Consider the following 17,003-nt stretch of genomic DNA (forward strand, 5'->3'; position numbering starts at 1 on the left):
TAAGCTCTTCTCAGCCTCTTACTCTACCCTAGCTCACTGTTATCTAGTTCAAGTTTCAGTATCGAGGGCCTTAATCCCACTTTAAGGTCCATCACAATGCTCCAATCTCTTCTCTTTCTTGGACTGAGTGGTCTTGTTCCTGAGCTGTCTTATGTAGCAAGCAATGGGGCAAGAAACTTTCTAAGTATAGTGGAGCTCTTATCTCTCTTTTTAATTCCTCCTTGGCAGAGTGCTGTGACCTGCTTATTGTGGCCAGCGGAGAATATCATTGTCTTTGGTCTTGCTGAAGGAAAGGTAGAGAAACTTGTTATTTGCCTGATTTTCTTTTCCATGTAGGGGCTATGAGAGCCTGCATGCACCTAGGGTGCAGGGTAGGAACCATTATTCTGTGGTCTTAGGGCACCCATCAGCAACAGGGGGATTACTCCAACGGCTTAAATTTTCTGGTTTTGGTTCCCAGTTCTTGGAGGTTCTGTTGGATCCTTTGGTCCTTTTCTTGAGCCTTCCTAAAAATGTGGAAGTGTGACACCTTCCACTCCCTTCTAGTGGAAGGTGTTCCTGCCAATAGCAGGAGGGTTGGAATTAGATGATCTTTAAGGTCCCTTTCAACTCAAACCATTCTATGATTCTATGACTGCAGCTCCAAGTTTTCCATTTGCTCTCCAACCTACCAGAAAGCAATAAGCTTTCTATTTCTGTTGCTGGTTGTGGACTGGAAAACATATGGGGACGTTACACTGCGGGATATCCACGTTTCTGTTTGGGAACAGAAGCAACATTGATCAGATTCTCTTTCTCAGGTTCGTTTAGCAAATACAAAGAACAACAAGTCTTCCACCATTTATGGGACAGATTCCTATGTGGTCTCTCTAACTTCCAAGTGAGTATGGCATTGCTTTAGGCTACACTGCTTTAGCTCAGCCTCCTACCTAGCCATTGGCCCTGGCAGAACTTGTGGCAGTATGGGAGGTTGTTAGAATGTCTTTCTGCTGTCAGTTCTTGTCAAGATGATAACATTCAGTGCTTTCCAAAAGGAATTTCTTCCTAAAATCTGACACCTGGCTACTCCACATTAGCCCATCCAGTTTGGCTGTCCCCAAACACATTTGAGGATGTAAGTGCCTGTAAGATACGTATGTTGATTTATTTGAATTCATGACTTTATAAAGATTAAAGTTGTCAACTTCATTAGCTGATTACTAATATTATTCAAGTTTAAGGACTAAAAAATAGAAAATGTTCTGTCAGATTAAATTGTGACAAGTCTATACTTAGAAAAATAATCATAGAGTACAGTTCTGAATTATTTTAATTAATTTTCATTTTAAGTACTTTAGTATCATTTACCTAAAATATTTAAGATATGTCATCGTCCTAGCAGTAGGATTTTTGATAAATGGTGTTATTCTGTTTTCTGAGCACTGAACAAAAAAGCTAGTCTGACTTCCCACTGCTGACAGATCCTTCCAGAACCTGTCTTGCATCCATTTCAAAGGCTTTCTGTTTTTTTCTCTCCTTTGCTCTCGTTTCTCCTCCCTTTCTTTCTTTACCCCTCTCCCCTTCCCCCACATCTCTTCTCCCTCTTTCCTCCTCCCCTTTTCTCCCTCTCCTCAGTCTCCCTCCGCTATCTCTCTTTTCCTGTTATTTCTAAACACAGCGCATGCTATTATTGATATGATGTTAATGACAAATCTGGGATTGCAATAGACAGAAGGCAGCATCATAGAAAATGTATTCTTTATATGAGTTATCATTAAAAGTGTTCATTCTGTGTGCCTTACATTAAGCCTGTTTCTTCCTTGCTCTCTTCTCCCTATTTGTATAGAGAAGTACACAACATATTAATGCTACAGATAATGGGCATAGTCCTAGAGTGTTTGTCTAGATGTTTTATGTTTTTTTTTCTCCAACTTTTGTTGCTTTTATTGATTACTGGTGTCACAATATCCAGCCTCACTTCTGGATGAGTTCCAATGAAAGGATTGTTTGAAACACCTTGCTATTAGAAATTGTGTACATAGTCTTTACTCCACTTAAGGTTCCTTATCCTCTCTGTGTTTTAGTAATATAGTAAGTTGTTTATATTTAGGTGGCCTCTCTTGTCTCTCCATACCTTTGTCTGCTTTAGTTTTTATAGACACTTATACAGGTACTAGATCCTTTTCTGTTCACCATCCAACTTTGGTGAAGGTTCCTTTGATGAGCAACATCAACAATGTCCCTGGGACTGGCTCTTCTGGTCAGGGATAGAAAAATAAAGGTACAAATCTTATTGCAACTTTGCATCTGTTTATTTGCAGTGTGTCGGGGAAGGGAATCCTGTCTGGCCATGCAGATGGAACCATAGTACGCTTCTTCTTTGATGATGAGGGCTCAGGTGAATCACAGGTATCAAAGATCTTTCTTCAATGAGCGAAATTCCTGTTTGCACAGTGAACTTCCTAGCTCAAGAGCTCTGTGAAGTGATGAGGTTGTGAAGAGAGTGCAGATCTGGAGAGGGGCTGCAGTCTGTTCTTGCTAGCGGAGGTTTTACGAAATGTTGAAGACAATGGAGCAGTGACTGGATGCTTTGAATTACACTGAGTGTGGTAGTAAGAGAGGACATTACCATTTTGTGTATGAGACATGAGGCTTTTCAGATGTCTGGAAAGATCTGATGTTAGAATGTCCAGGAGAATGATACTCGAATGGGTAGGGTTCCAGAGAACAAGTATTATCTTCTTCTCATTAAGCGAGGTATAGTTATTCCAGTTAACCCTGAATCCCAAGTCCACATTGTGTCTGTGGGCAGGATACTGTAGGCACCCAGCATTTCTCTTGAGCCTCCTGCTCCTCCCCAAAAGGAGTAGTCTCTGTGCTTTAAAATATGATGAGGAAATGTTATTCCCACTCAGATCTTTCCTCTCTCACTGAAGCAATTTGAGCATGTCTGCCATCTAGCATAAGCTGAAGGCCGCGTATATACTTTGCTAGGTTAAGAATGCATTCCAGTCTAGTTAATGGTACTGGTACTGACATCTGAAATCTTCTCTCCTACTTAAATGAATGGAATAGTTCTTATGTCTCTCAGTTCTGGTTTCTGCCTACCTTCCTATAGCCTAAGACATGCAGACAAAGCAACACCCGTGAAAAGAACTTTACCAGAAGGGCATCATACTGGTCTCACTGTGGTAGACTACAGAGGCCAGTTGAGGGCTAAAGCCAATGATGTTTTCAAGATGTTCTCTCTTGTCTAATGTAGGGTAAGTTGGTGACGCATCCCTGTCCTCCTTATGCCCTTGCCTGGGCTTTGAACAGCATTGTGGCTGCAGGATGTGATAAGAAGATTGTAGCTTATAGCAAGGAGGGCAGTGTGATTCAAACCTTTGACTATAGTCGGGACTCCTCAGAGAAGGAATTCACCACAGCAGCTGCCAGTCCTGGTGGCCAGGCTGTTGTCATTGGAAGCTATGATAGGTATGGTGCCTGTTGGAAGTCTCCCTTTTATAGATCTTTCTCCTTCAACCATGAGCATTTCTTCATGTTTTTCATCTGTTCTCACAGGTTAAGGGTTTTGAACTGGAGCCCACGCCGTGGTGTCTGGGAGGAAGCCAAACCCAAAGAAATAGCTTACCTCTACACCATCACAGCTCTAGCATGGAAGAGGGATGGTTCGAGGATCTGTGTGGTTTGTATAATCAGTTAGCAGCCCTGAGCCCATGAGTCACACACCAGGCATAGTCTCATGCATTCTCCTGAGAATGAAATGATGTGGTACAGAGAGGGCACATGAGAGAAGGCACACTGTCACCTAGAAATGTGATGCAGGATGCCTAGGCTGAGATGTTGTGCAAGGGACACTGCTGAATTCAGGTGTGCAGTGTACCCAGTGCCAGGAGAAGAGGCAGTGGGCACAAACCAAAACACAAAGAGTTTCCATCTGAACATCAGGAAACACTTCTTTACTGGGCAGGTGACTGAGCAATGGAATAGGTTGCCCAGGGGGGTTGTGGAATCTTCCTCCTTGGAGATCTTCAACAGCCATCTGGACATGGTCCTAGACAACCTGCTCTAGATATCCCTTGCTTGAGCAGGGGTTTGGACCAGTTGACCTCAGAGGTTCCTTCCAGCCTTAACCATTCTGTGATTCTGATATGTACAATGAACCTGGAAAACATCATCGATGTTTGTGTAATGGCTCATTGGCAGCAACAGTCCCCATTTCTTGACAGAAGCATAATAAGGTCAGCATAGCTTCTCTAGAGCAGTCTCATGAGCATCCTTTCCATCCAGAAAAACTGAACTGTTTCTTATACTTTATGTGCTACATTTTCAGTTCAGAGTTGTCTTTTTCCTACTTCCAGCCTATGGACCTTGGTCTGCCTTTCTGTATTAAGTTAATTAACTCTTTAAAGCTCTTTAAATTAATCTTTCTTTAAATGTTTCTGTATTAAGCGAAATAGTTCCCTACATAATTTAAAGAGTTTTAAAGAGATTGCTATCTACAACTTTTTTTGATAGTTTTTGCATCTTTTTATGTTCAACAAAATCAAGAATCCTTAAAATACTTTCAGAGAATTAATTGAATAGGAACAAATACTTACAGAGAAGGGGAAGAGGGTAAGGGATAGATGAGTAGTGAAAGGAGTGGGGATGTTATAAAGTGGGAAATGAAGAGGGATAATGGGGAAGATGAGGACAAAGGTGATTTTTAACCCCTTCTCTTCCTCTACCATGTATTTGCCAGGATTTGGTAAGCTCAGTTTCTCTAAGTACTTTTCAGTTTTCCTGTTCTCTCAAGAAAGTCAAGATAGGGCCGGTCCTTATGTACCTGGGGGCTTCAGCCACATTCTTCAGAGGATCCAGTACCTGTGGGTTTCTGTCACACCTCTGATCCTGGTCATGTGAGTAGGGTCTGGAATACCTCTCCTTATAAGAATTCATTAACTGTGTGCAGTGTGTTTGTTTCCCCAGGGTACTCTGTGTGGAGGAGTTGAACAATTTGACTGCTGTCTTCGCAGAAGCATTTACAAAAATAAATTTGAAATGACGTATGTGGGACCAAGCCAGGTAAGAGGATATACAATAAGGTAATGTCTTTTGGTGAAAATGAGATGTTCACTAAAACTAGACATGTTTGGAATTCTTGGTGCCATCGTCTTCTTTCCTGTCCATAATCTGTTTCCAGTCCTTGTTCCAGCCATTCAGATTTTCTCAGCCAATCAGCTGAGAGAACACTGTAAATTCTATAGTAGTGAGCTTCAGCCTCAATACAACTATACTTGAAAGAGTTAAGAGCGATGATGTATTTCTCTGAGTCTGTTTACCTCATTCCCTCCCTCCTTCAAAGCAGTTATTTGCTTCCTTGAAAAATATGCATCAAAATCGGCACAGCAGGTTACCAAAGTATTTTAGGTACACATTTGCACCTATGGTTTGTCTGTAGGAACTTGTTGGGAAGGTCTTAGGGACAGGGTCAAGGTCCAGGGACAGGGTCAAGTCTGGATGGAAATTTGATAGAAGGAAAGACAATGGAGTTTATTTCCTAGCTTGTGAATTTGTGTGGGGTACAGTGTGAAATACAGGCTCCTTAAGTGGTTTAATTTCAGTCAGCTTTACCTGGTTCAAATCAGGTAGTAAGGGTGCACTAGTGGTCTAGGCGCCCCTCTCTAGTCAGTGGCAAGAGAGCAGAACTCCTAAAGGATGAGTCATTCTTGGGAGCCTGAGGAGTCCTACAGTTAGGCTAGAAACTTCTAAATGGTGGAAGTGAGTCCCACACTTCTACTACAGTGGTTGTCCAATACAAAAGGAATGGTAAGGTTTCTTTAAAAAACAGAGTGAAATGATGTGAAGGAATATCTAAATACCCAAATATCATCCGTTATATAGTCTTCCATAGGGCAAGAAGTCTGTGTTCTTCCTCTGTGCTTGGAAAGAGGGCCTCATATTTTTCTCACATTCTGTAGGTCATTGTGAAGAACCTCTCAACAGGAACTCGTGTTGTGTTAAAATCCCACTATGGTTATGAGATTGATGAGGTGAAGATCTTAGGGAAAGACAGATATCTGGTGGCCCATACCTCAGACACATTACTGCTGGGTGACATCAGCTCCAACAAGCTCAGTGAGGTAATGGAAAATCTATGACATTTCAAGAGTATCAAATGCTTAGCTTTGCAAGTCACAGAATATGTTTTCTGCATAGGAACAATACGTTTTTTTTTCAAAGAATCAGAGTAATTCAGATTGGAAGGGACCTTGGGATGTCTCTTATCAAAACCTCTTACCCAAAGGAGGGTCAACGTTAAATTCAGGTGTGATGTCTCAGGCTTTATCCAGGCAGGTATTGAAAACCTTCAAGGATGGAGATACCACAGTTCCTCTGGTCCAATGCTTTACTGTCCTTGGGGGGGAAAAGTTTTTTTTCCTTTTTTTAAAACTTTTTTATTTATTCTATGTTATACTGGAATCTCATCTGTTCTAATTTATGACCATTCTTCACCTTTCCATTGTGTACCTGAAAAAAAAAAAAAAAACATGGCTTCTTAGATGTCTCCTAAGGCCTCCCTTCTCCAAGCTGAGGAAGCACAATTCCTTCAGCCTCAGAGTGCAAGTGCTCCAGCCCCAAACACCTTGATGGCCCTCTGCTGAGTTTCTTCCCGTTTATCAACATCTTCAGTGTTTTGTACCGGGGGTGGGGTGGGGGAAGGGTAGAGGGGTGGAGGGCAAAACTGTATGCTGTACATCTACACATTTGCACATTCCAGATGTGAATGTTTGGATCTTACTGTGCTTTTTCTTTTAAAAAAATCTCCATTCATGACTGCAGTACCTCAGCTTATGCCAGTACAGAACAATCCAGACAAAACTGTCCAACACCCTGAGCCTCATGCTGTGCAGAGTGATAAAACTGTGTGCCAATCCAGGAAAACCTGGACAGTAGGCTAGTGTCTGGCAAAAGCATTAACTAGACCCCAGGATATTTTTGTTTTGTTTGCATAGGTATACACTTCTAATCAGCCAATGATGTGCTGCTAATCAGTCTAGCTGGAAGCAGTAGTTCCTGACTATAGATTCAAGTTGGAAGATACTGCTGCTTGGTAATCCAACTGAAAACCTGGTCAGATTAAATCTCTATATCATACTACACAGAGGACTTTTTGTTTCACTTGCTATAATGATTTCTTATAAAGAATACGGTTGTGAGTAGTCTGTTTATCATCTTGCTGTCTCACTGGAGCTTTGTTGAAGCAGTGACTTTTAGCTCTTGCTCGAGGAAAAAGGACAGCTGCAGCCTTGGCTTTCGTTTTTCTGCCTCTCTGACCACTTGCCTGTTGTCATTACAGTAACTATTGCATTACCCAGTGTTCTGAGCTGTTCTCAAATTCCGGATCAGCCAGTCCATCACAGACACTATGGTGACCAGTCATTGCTAACATGACCCCACACAAGGATACAAAAGAGAACAATTTCAGCTACATGTAGTGTGGAGATTCTATCCCCACAAATGGTAGCACTGATTCTGTGCAGAAGATTTACTGAGGCAAAGTTGTTTTGGGGATACTTTTTATATTGAAGTTAGTCTGGAGGAAGGTGGAGAGATGCTGTGAAAAAATAGGCTAGAGGGTCATGTACATTGGTCATACACATAGCTTTTGTTCAGAGGCCAAACAAATGCTACACAAAGAGAAGAGCACTCTGAAGCAGAGGTAGTCAAAAAAATGAGAGGGAAGTCGGGAACTTGCAGGCTGGTAATGACTGAACAACAGTGCTGATAGCTGGGCTGCTGGTATATGATCCCCTGTGCGGTGTAGTTCTTGCTATCTGTCCTGGGAGTTGAGAGCTGAACCACAGACCACAATGCCTGCAACCTAGTCCCCTGCAAAAGCTGTCAACCTTGACTGCTCACGCCATGCTATTGCATCTTAGGTAGCCTGGCAAGGGTCTGGAGGAAATGAGAAGTTCTTCTTCGACAATGAAAATGTAAGTTGGATGGGACAGGATGCTACTCATGAATGGTGAGTAAAGCAGTGTGTGCACTGGCAGAAAAAGTGTCAACCACTTTTCTGGAAAGTCCTGTTTTTCAACTGTTTCCTGCACTTAACTTCTCAATATACATCCTGATTTGCTTCCTCCCCATACTTGCCTTTTCCATATGTCAAGGTACAAAGCAAATCCAATACGAGGACTGTATAAGTCAAAACCATGCAGGGGAGAGGAGCAATAAAAGAGCAATAGCCAGAGAGGATGTTGGAGGTACAGAAAACAGGATGTGTTAACTACCTGGAATCCTTCGCTTTCTGGCAAGGCAGGGAGATTTGGAGAAGCTGATGTGTCAACTGTATAGCTCTCCAGGTGACAGCTTGGCTCTTCCTGAAAGACTGATAGAGCCAGGACTAAAATCCCCAGTCATCAGGAAAAGCTGGCAGTCAAAACAGGAAGACAAGAACAGATCCTTGCTCATCCCATTGGGTTTAAATTTAGACTTGTGTGTAGTAGAGTCCTTTTCTGCTCACCTCACTGGTAGGTATTAGTGCTTTCCTGGCTTTTCTGTAAGAGTGCATTCCCCTTTCTCCTACAGGTCTGCATGATCTTTAATGCAGGGGAGTTGACACTGGTGGAATATGGAAATAATGACATCTTGGGGTCTGTCCGCACAGAGTTCATGAGCCCTCATCTTGTCAGGTGAGTGTCACACCCGCATGTGTGGCCAGTACAGGCATTTTGTGGAAGTGATCTCAGATACATATACTTGGAAGCTAACCACTCTGTAAAACACAGCTCCCAGACTCTGGGACCTGATGGCACATTGCTGAAAGTTTCCTGAGTTATCTTATTCTGGCAGTAACCAATGATGGGGTTTAATTGTTCTGTTACAATTGATGGTTCTAAAGTTTTAGAAGCACAAGAGCCCATTTTCCTCTGCTGTGTGCTTATTGAAGCCTGACTTGACTATTGCCTGAAGAAGAACCTGTTTATCTGCTCAGACATCTCTGTATCCAGCTGACACTATTCCAGCATTACTGGTGACTCTAGATGTGAGTGGGACCTCCTCTGTCTTTCTGAAATACCATACTCCCTTCTCTAATTCAAGAGGAGAGAAGGGAAGATCATGGTCTGCTCAGGGGTGGAATTATCATAACTAATTTGCTATTGGAAACCCTGATTCCAAAGGGGCAGCTTCTGGAATGAAGCCGTGAATCAGAAGCTTTGTTTCCATTTGAAGCAGCCATAGGTATTGTGCAAGGGTCACAGGTCAGAAAACTACAAGAGGCTCCATGTGCTTAGGGGAATTGCAAGTAAGTCTGGCAAGGGGAAGATGGGATTCAGTCCTGTGAATTTAGAGAGCATTAAAGGTAACAGTAATCATTCCTTTCAAATTATAGTGTCCGTATCAATGAGAGACGGCAGAGGGGCGTGGAGGAGAACAAGAGACTGGCTTATTTGATAGACATCAAGACCATAGCAACAGGTGAATGTAAACACCCCTCCCCTGTATTTTGTAGCTTGACTGATCCCTTTGCACTTACTGTGCCAAGCATATCCATGAAGGCCCTCTTTGTATTCACTCTACTAGGTAGCAGATTGCTGAAGGCCCCCTTCACATTCATTCTGCCTGTCAGCAGATTACTAGACACCAGGCTGCCCTGCTTTTGGCAGGTTAGCTGCCTGGTGTGGGCACAGCTGTGGGGCAGCTTTGACTGCGTACCAAATCCAACATTCTATGCAGTTCAGCATGATGATATTGCTGCTTGCACTGTCTGTGACCTGTGCATACTCACAGGAGGGTGGAAGGAGTTACTGCTGTTGATAAGGCACCAAGATAAAATTTCAGTGCAGTCTGCTTTTCGTGTCACAGTGTGTTTGCCCATGGGTCCTGCTGTATTTAGGTCCCAAGTACCTGATCCCCATGGGACAGCATTGAATGTTCATCACCTTTAGATACTTACAGTTTCTTCTTTTTCCTTCCCAAGTGGACCTTGTAGGTAGCTACAATGCTGGCAGTATTAGCCATGACAGCAAGATTGATTGGCTGGAGCTGAATGAAACAGGCCACAAACTACTCTTCAGGGACAAGAAGATGAGGGTAAGGCCAGGCGCATCTGGGGGGGGGTGTGGCAATGTGGCACACCGGGGGAGAAGTAAAGACAAATATGCATGAGTGCAGGGAAAGGAGATGAGAAACACATGTGAATTTCTCATGATTTTTTGACTATTCCTTTAAGAAAGACAGACCATGTACAGATTGCATGAGTTGGCAGCATTGCCTGTTTGGTTTTCAGTCATAGCTAACTCTAAAGTTACTTGACATCTTCCTCCTTCTCATCAATCCTTAAAATACAGGTCATAGTGTGCAAAAACACCTTCTATTGCAAAAACATAACTTTGTTTCTCACAATAGACTCTTTGTCTGTGAGATGGAGGCAAGTGGGTGAATCTCAGGATGAGGACCCTAATGTTGCACTTAACATGTCAATTTAAAAAAGGTGTTCTCTGCAACAGCTTGGCTTATGTCTGTAAGATGAACTCTAATTCTCTAAAACAGCCTGGTCACAACCAAATGGCATGTCCAGTGTGGCCTTTGGCTTGTGATTGAATGTTGTGTGGGAGAGTATTACTAAACCCAGGACAAAACTACGCTCAAAATCATAACAGTTTCACACTACAGATTCTAATGTGCAGATACTCACATAATGTTCTAGGTGTGTTTAGTTTATTTGTACAGATACAGATGAAAAACCTCACCACAGCAGGCAAGAAGATGTATTTATCAATTGTGTTACAGTTCTACCCAGCTCACAGTGAAGCCTTCTTCATTGTTACGAATGTAAGGCTTTCTGACTGCTTCGCTTCATTTGTTCATCTTGTAACAAGTGCCCTGAGAAGAACACATGACCTTATTGACAATGATGTAATTCATGTCCAGAATTTCTATGCAGGTATCCCAGATGCTGTGGCAGGTCCCAGCCATAGCACTGCAGCTCATCCCAAGATGGTTTTGATTGCTCCAGAGTTCACGTTCACATCCCTGGAGACTGTCAGTCTGCAGTAGAATATTTCCATGTTGGCCGTACCTCTCTCCTTAGTCCAAGGATGGATGAGGTATTATGTTCATACATGCATAGGTGTTGTAATCCTTCCTCTCAGATGAAACTCTTGAATTCATCCCTCGTTTCAGACAGGAGCCCCTGGCTTCTTCACTGAGCTGCTCCTGCTTTGTCATTTTTGGCGGCTTGACCCCTAAGACTGCATCATAGATTTTAGGGGGTGCGAATATACTTTCTTGCCTAGGAACCACAGATCTCCACTTAATTATCTGTCTGCTTGTTATCACTCACATACAGTCTGATTCATTGCTGCCAAGCTTATCAGACCAGAGTGCTCAACTTTGTAGCCAAAGTTTCCAGTGCATACATCTGGCACCTCACAACCTCATTACCACACAGACATTTCTCACAGGGTTGTGCTAGAGGTAGGCTTTCTTACACAAAAATGATAGTTGAAGAGGGACTCCTACAAGTACTTTGTGATTCCAGAGAAATAGGAGGAGCAGCCCAACATGGATTTGCAAAAAAATCTAATGCCTGCATCAGCATTAGAGTGCCTTTGTAATCAAGATGCTCTTAACTCTCAGAAGGATTATTCCATGTCTGCAGCTCATTAAAATACTAATTTTACATGTTCATAAAAGTATCAGTCAAGAAAGAGCTTCAGTATAAAGGAGACTGAATCACTGCTGATAGGAAGGGCTTATGTTTGTTCTTTGTTGCACTAATACTCTTCAGAAAGGTACTAATATGACTGCAGGCTGCATTGGATGAAACAGGCTTCTATTTGTGAGTGATATATACATTTCCACAAGGCTGTATGTCCTACCATGTGAGATGGGAGAACTTTCCCAGCAACATAATGTTTTATATTTATTTCTACATTCTTGTTCAGTTTATATTTGGGCTTTATAATTTACTCTCTCAACAAGAATCTCAGAGTTGTAAAGATTGCTGAAACGTCATCTGTCTGCTTTTCAGGCCTCTCATAGAATCGTAGAATGGCCTGGGTTGAAAAGGACCTTAAAGATCATCTAGTTTCAACCCCCCTGCTCTGGGCAGGGTTGCCAACCACTAGAGCAGGCTGCCCAGAGCCACATCCAGCCTCGCCTTGAATACTTCCAGGGATGGGGCATCCCACAACCTCTCTGGGCTCTCTCAACAGGCTCTCAGTGGGGCATCCGCAACCTCTCTGGGCTCTCTCAACAGGCTACATACTGCCACCAGCCTAAATCAGACAGTACCATGATTCTCCTAAACTTATGTCCCTGTATCTCCCTCCAATCAGTTTAGTACAGACTGAAAAAGCTTCTTTCTTGTTCTCTTCTACTGGTATGTCATAAGGCTCAACACAATTATCTTTTCTTTTTTGCATCTTTACCATGTGAAGCCAATTATGAGAAGGAGCAAACACAGCCCAAGACTTTAAGTTACAAGGCATTATACACCTTTGTTATGCCATGTGTCAGGTTATACCTTCCAAAGTGCCAAGTTTGTTTCAGGGCAACGTCCTTTCAGCTTATTGGCAACAGTTCTTGCAATAAGACTTTACCTAGGATGGACAGGTCAGCCCAGAGCTGCAGAGGAAGGCCCTTCTTGGTCCTTCAGTCTGGTTGCATGAAGGACTTAAGAGACCATTCTCCTATTGCAGCTGTACAACCAAGAGGGTGCTGAAGTAGCACAGAACATACTCTGTTTTATATATTTATGAACTTAGCAATAAGGAGGTCAGGATCTGAGCATGCTGCCTGAAATATAGCAAGAGTTAAAAAAGATCTTAAGTCTTCGATAGTAACATATATAAATAATAACCGTGTGGAAGTTTGAGCTACATATCTTGGAAAATGTTTGATTCTTGGTTGGTAATACCTGTTTACAAGATGCTTGCTCAGATGTTCCTACCATGTTCATATAAGCTAGTAGCCCAGCCATGAGCCATGCTGAGCCTTTTTCTCCTCTTTCCTCATCTAGTTGCAGCTCTATGATGTTGAAAGCAGCACCAAGACTACCATTTTGAACTATTGCTCCTATGTACAGTGGGTTCCAGGCAGTGATGTGGTGGTGGCGCAGAGCAGAAACAACCTCTGCATTTGGTATAACATTGATGCTCCGGAGCGAGTCACCATGTTTCCTCTGAAGGTAAAAATCTGAAGACTTTGATTTCCTCCATGAATTTCTATACTAATTGTTCATGTATGTGGGAATATGCAGGATGGCAGATTTCAGAAGAGAAGACAGAAGGGAACTGCCAGTTTCTCCTGGGCAAAATATGAGCTCACCTGTTTCATATTGCACTGCCAGAAATGCTCTGTGGCAGGTATTTCTGGCAGAACCTGGAGATAGGAGGAGCTGCTCAGTGGCTTTTTCATTCTCTGTAGTGTGATAGTGACAATGTCTGCTAGGTGTGAGCTCATCCAGCAGAACTTCAGTCATGCAGGGTTGCCACAGTGCTGTCTTCACATCCGTACTACCCCTACATACTCTAGAAGAACATGGGAGTGTTGATAACTGGTACTCTTTTTAGGGAGATATCGTAGACTTGGAACGGAATGATGGAAAGACTGAAGTGATCGTATCTGAAGGGGTGAACACTGTGTCCTACACCCTAGATGAAGGTCTCATAGAGTTTGGAACTGCCATTGATGATGGGGATTATCACAGGTAAGTGATAGGTAAGCTATATGGTTATAGCAGGTGCCCCACTTTACTTAGCATGCATCTGAGGGTCAGCAGTCTATGACTTAACACCAGCATGACTTTCTATGCTGCTGCCCCTCCAGTGACAGTGACACTGTTTCATGGAAACTCTCAGGAGCTATGCGGAATAAAAACTGACTGTCCAAAGCAGTTATGATGGCCACCTGGGCAGGGCTGATGTTGTTACCTGTATTTAAAATTGACCAGGGAAGAAAATTTCACAAACCGATCCCACTTGAGAATTTTTCCCTGATACGTCAGGCCTTGTTTTTATACAGTCTTCAAAACTTGTCACACCTGTGTGTTTTCAGTGCAACTCTTGGGAACTCTTAGGAAGCTCTGGTCTCAGACTAGGATTTTCATCAGAGAGCTCTTCTGTTCTGTTACTGAAAGTCTGCATATCTCTTTGCCTCAAGGGCCACTGCATTTTTGGAGACACTAGAAATGTCAACAGAGACGGAAGCCATGTGGAAGACCCTAAGCAGACTGGCTTTGGAAGCCAGACAGCTGCACATTGCAGAGAGGTACAGAAAAAAGCTATAACATCTTTCTGGCCTAAACACTCTCTTTGCTGGATCCCTCACAGAAACCAGAATTTAACTGAAGATGTGACTTTTTGCATGGCCTGGAAAATTCACTGCATTGGAGAATGAAGTGTTCTCTATTCCAGGCAATGACTTTAGGGTAATAATAATCTTTAAGGTTCCTTCCAAACCGAGCCATTCTATGATTCTATGTCTATCAGATCATAGAATCACAGAATGGCTCAGTTTGGAAGGGACCTTAAAGATCATATAGTTCCAACCCCCCTACCATGGTCAGGGATGGCACCCACCAGATCAGGTCGCCCAGGGCCTCATCCAACCTGGTCTTGAACACCTCCAGGGATGTGGCATCCACAGCCTCTCTGGGCAACCTGTTCCAGTGCCTCACCACCCTCTGAGTGAAGAATTTCCTCCTAACGTCTAATCTAAATCTCCCATACTGTAGTTTAAAACCATTCCCCCTTGTCCTATCGTTCTCTGATTGAGCAAAAAGTTGCTCTCTTTTTTTATAAGCCCCCTTTAAGTACTGAAAAGCTGCAATGAGGTCACCCCGGAGCCTTCTCTTCTTTAGGCTGAACATCCCCAGGTCTCTCAGCCTTTCTTCATAGGAGAGGTGCTCCAGCCCTCTAATAATCTTTGTGGAAAGACCAACATCCTTCTTGTGCTGGGGGCCCCAGACCTGGATGCAGTACTCCAAGTGGGGGCTCAAAAGAGCAGAGTAGGGGGTGACAATCACCTCCCTAGACCTGCTGCCCACTTCTCTGTTGCTGCAGCCCAGGATGCAGTTGGCCTTCTGGGCTGCCAGCGCACACTGCTGGCTTTTCATCCACCAGAACCCTCAAGACCTTCTCAACAAGGCTGCTCTCAATGAGCTCTTCCCCCAGTCTGTACTCAAGTCTGGGATTGCCCTGACCCAGCTGCAGCACCTTGCACTTAGACTTATTGAACCTCATTAGGTTCACATGGGCCCACTTTTCTAGCCTGTCCAGGTCCCTTTGGATGGCATCCCTTCCTTCTATTGTATCAACTGCACCACTCACCTTGGTGTTGTCTGCAAACTTGCTGAGGCTGCACTCAATCGCACTGTCTCTGTCATTGATAAAGATATTAAACTTTACCGACAAACTCAGAGGATCTGTGAAGTGTAGGGAAGTGACGCATGGACTATGGTCATGCCTATGGCTTCTTCCATGGAGCTGGACTAGAGGGCACATCTGAACATGGTTCTTAACAAAATCCTTCTCTTGAAGCAGGGCTACTCACCTCTCCAGCTTGCACTGTGTGGTCTGCTGCCCAGGTTCTGATTTTCTTGTCTTGAACCAAAGGTGCCAACAAACCCGTTAGTGACTAATTGCTTTGTTCTTCCCATCTTCCCAGGTGCTTTGCAGCTCTGGGCAATATGGCAAAGGCTCGATTTCTGCATGAAACCAATGCTATTGCTGACCAGGCAGCTCAAGAGCATGTGAGTCAAACCTTTTCTGCTGTTCAGGGCAGTCACCTCCCTGTAAACACTTGCATACACATTATCTTCTGTGTCCATGCCCCCCATTATGCTGCTGCAGACTAGGACATGATCATGTAGAATCTGCTGACCTAATCCTTCATCCAGGCCTGTCAGATCCCTCTTCTGGCTAAACATTGTGTACTGTACTACTCCCGTCTTCTCACTTCTGTCTTCTTAGTTTCTGTAATGACAAAGACCCCCACCTGCAATCACCTCCCTTATACCATATCCAGAGCCTGTTCTTTCACCCAAGAAACCAACTGAGCTAACTGTGACTGTCTGCAGGGTGGGGATGGTACAGACCATTACCTGGTGCGTGCCCGCTTGGCCATGCTAGACAAGAACTACAAGCTGGCAGAGATGATCTTCCTGGAACAGGTGAGTAGAGAAACCAGGAGCAGAAAAGGTTTCACTTATTTCTGAGCAGGGAGATTTGTGCCCTGGTATTAAAGAGAGAAGGAAGATTTTTTTTTCTGGGATAAAAGTTTTTACCCTGGAATAGAGGGAGATACTCCTCGTTCCAAAGTGTAGGATTTGTCAGGAAATATAGTGATAGGACGGGGAGTAATGCCTTTAAACAAAAAGAGGGTAGATTTAGATTAGATATAAGGAAGAAATTCTTAATTGTGAGGGTGGTGAGGCACTGGAACAGGTTGCCCAGAAAAGCTGCGGATGCCTGTTGTGTTTTAACCCGGTCGGCAGCTAAACACCACACAGCCGTTCGCTCCCCCTCCCTCTCTGGGATGGAGGAGAGAAACGGGAAAGTGAAGCCTGTGGGTTGAGATAAAGACAGTTCATTAAGACAGGAAAATAATAATAACAATAATAATAATGATAATAGTACTACTAATAATAACATGTACAAAACAAGTGATGCATAATGCAATTGCTCACCACCTGCTGACTGATGCCCAACCTATCCCTGAGCAGCCGGCCCCCTCACCCCAGCTAGCCACCCCTATATATTTATGTTTAGCATGACGTCAGATGGTATGGAATACCCCTTTGGCCAGTTTGGGTCAGCTGTCCTGGGTCTGTCCCCTCCCAGCTCCTGCTGCACCCCTAGCCTGCCCGCTGGCAGGACAGAGCGAGAAGCTGAAAAGTCCTTGTCTTGGTGTAAGCACTGCTCTACAACAATTAAAACATCAGCATGTTATCAGCACTCTTCTCATCCTAATCCAAAACATAGCACCCTACCAGCTACTAGGAGGAAAATTAACTCTGTCCTAAC

At 43.5% G+C, this 17,003-nt stretch overlaps 1 protein-coding gene across 7 annotated transcripts in view; it reads left to right on the top strand.

Moving 5' to 3' along the window:
• IFT172 (intraflagellar transport 172) overlaps positions 1-17,003 on the top strand; it is a 43,194-nt gene that overhangs the window by 3,013 nt on the left and 23,178 nt on the right. For 4 of the 7 annotated variants that reach the window (XM_035568221.2, XM_035568222.2, XM_035568225.2 and 1 more), the window contains exons 5-20: positions 229-294; positions 801-880; positions 2,301-2,388; positions 3,242-3,456; positions 3,544-3,667; positions 4,954-5,049; positions 5,946-6,107; positions 7,908-7,961; positions 8,560-8,663; positions 9,365-9,450; positions 9,953-10,065; positions 12,998-13,165; positions 13,551-13,687; positions 14,140-14,247; positions 15,646-15,730; positions 16,058-16,150. In XM_035568221.2, the coding sequence (XP_035424114.1) occupies positions 229-294; positions 801-880; positions 2,301-2,388; positions 3,242-3,456; positions 3,544-3,667; positions 4,954-5,049; positions 5,946-6,107; positions 7,908-7,961; positions 8,560-8,663; positions 9,365-9,450; positions 9,953-10,065; positions 12,998-13,165; positions 13,551-13,687; positions 14,140-14,247; positions 15,646-15,730; positions 16,058-16,150 (1,779 nt within the window). Of the gene's footprint in view, positions 1-228; positions 295-800; positions 881-2,300; positions 2,389-3,241; positions 3,457-3,543; positions 3,668-3,690; positions 4,884-4,953; positions 5,050-5,945; positions 6,108-7,907; positions 7,962-8,559; positions 8,664-9,364; positions 9,451-9,952; positions 10,066-12,997; positions 13,166-13,550; positions 13,688-14,139; positions 14,248-15,645; positions 15,731-16,057; positions 16,151-17,003 lie in introns of those variants that run through there. The other 3 variants (XM_035568226.2, XM_035568227.2, XM_035568228.2) reach the window with 2 other exon arrangements.

Source organism: Cygnus atratus, chromosome 3, assembly GCF_013377495.2.
Source record: "Cygnus atratus isolate AKBS03 ecotype Queensland, Australia chromosome 3, CAtr_DNAZoo_HiC_assembly, whole genome shotgun sequence".
In the NCBI taxonomy this organism is placed as follows: Eukaryota; Metazoa; Chordata; class Aves; order Anseriformes; family Anatidae; genus Cygnus; species Cygnus atratus.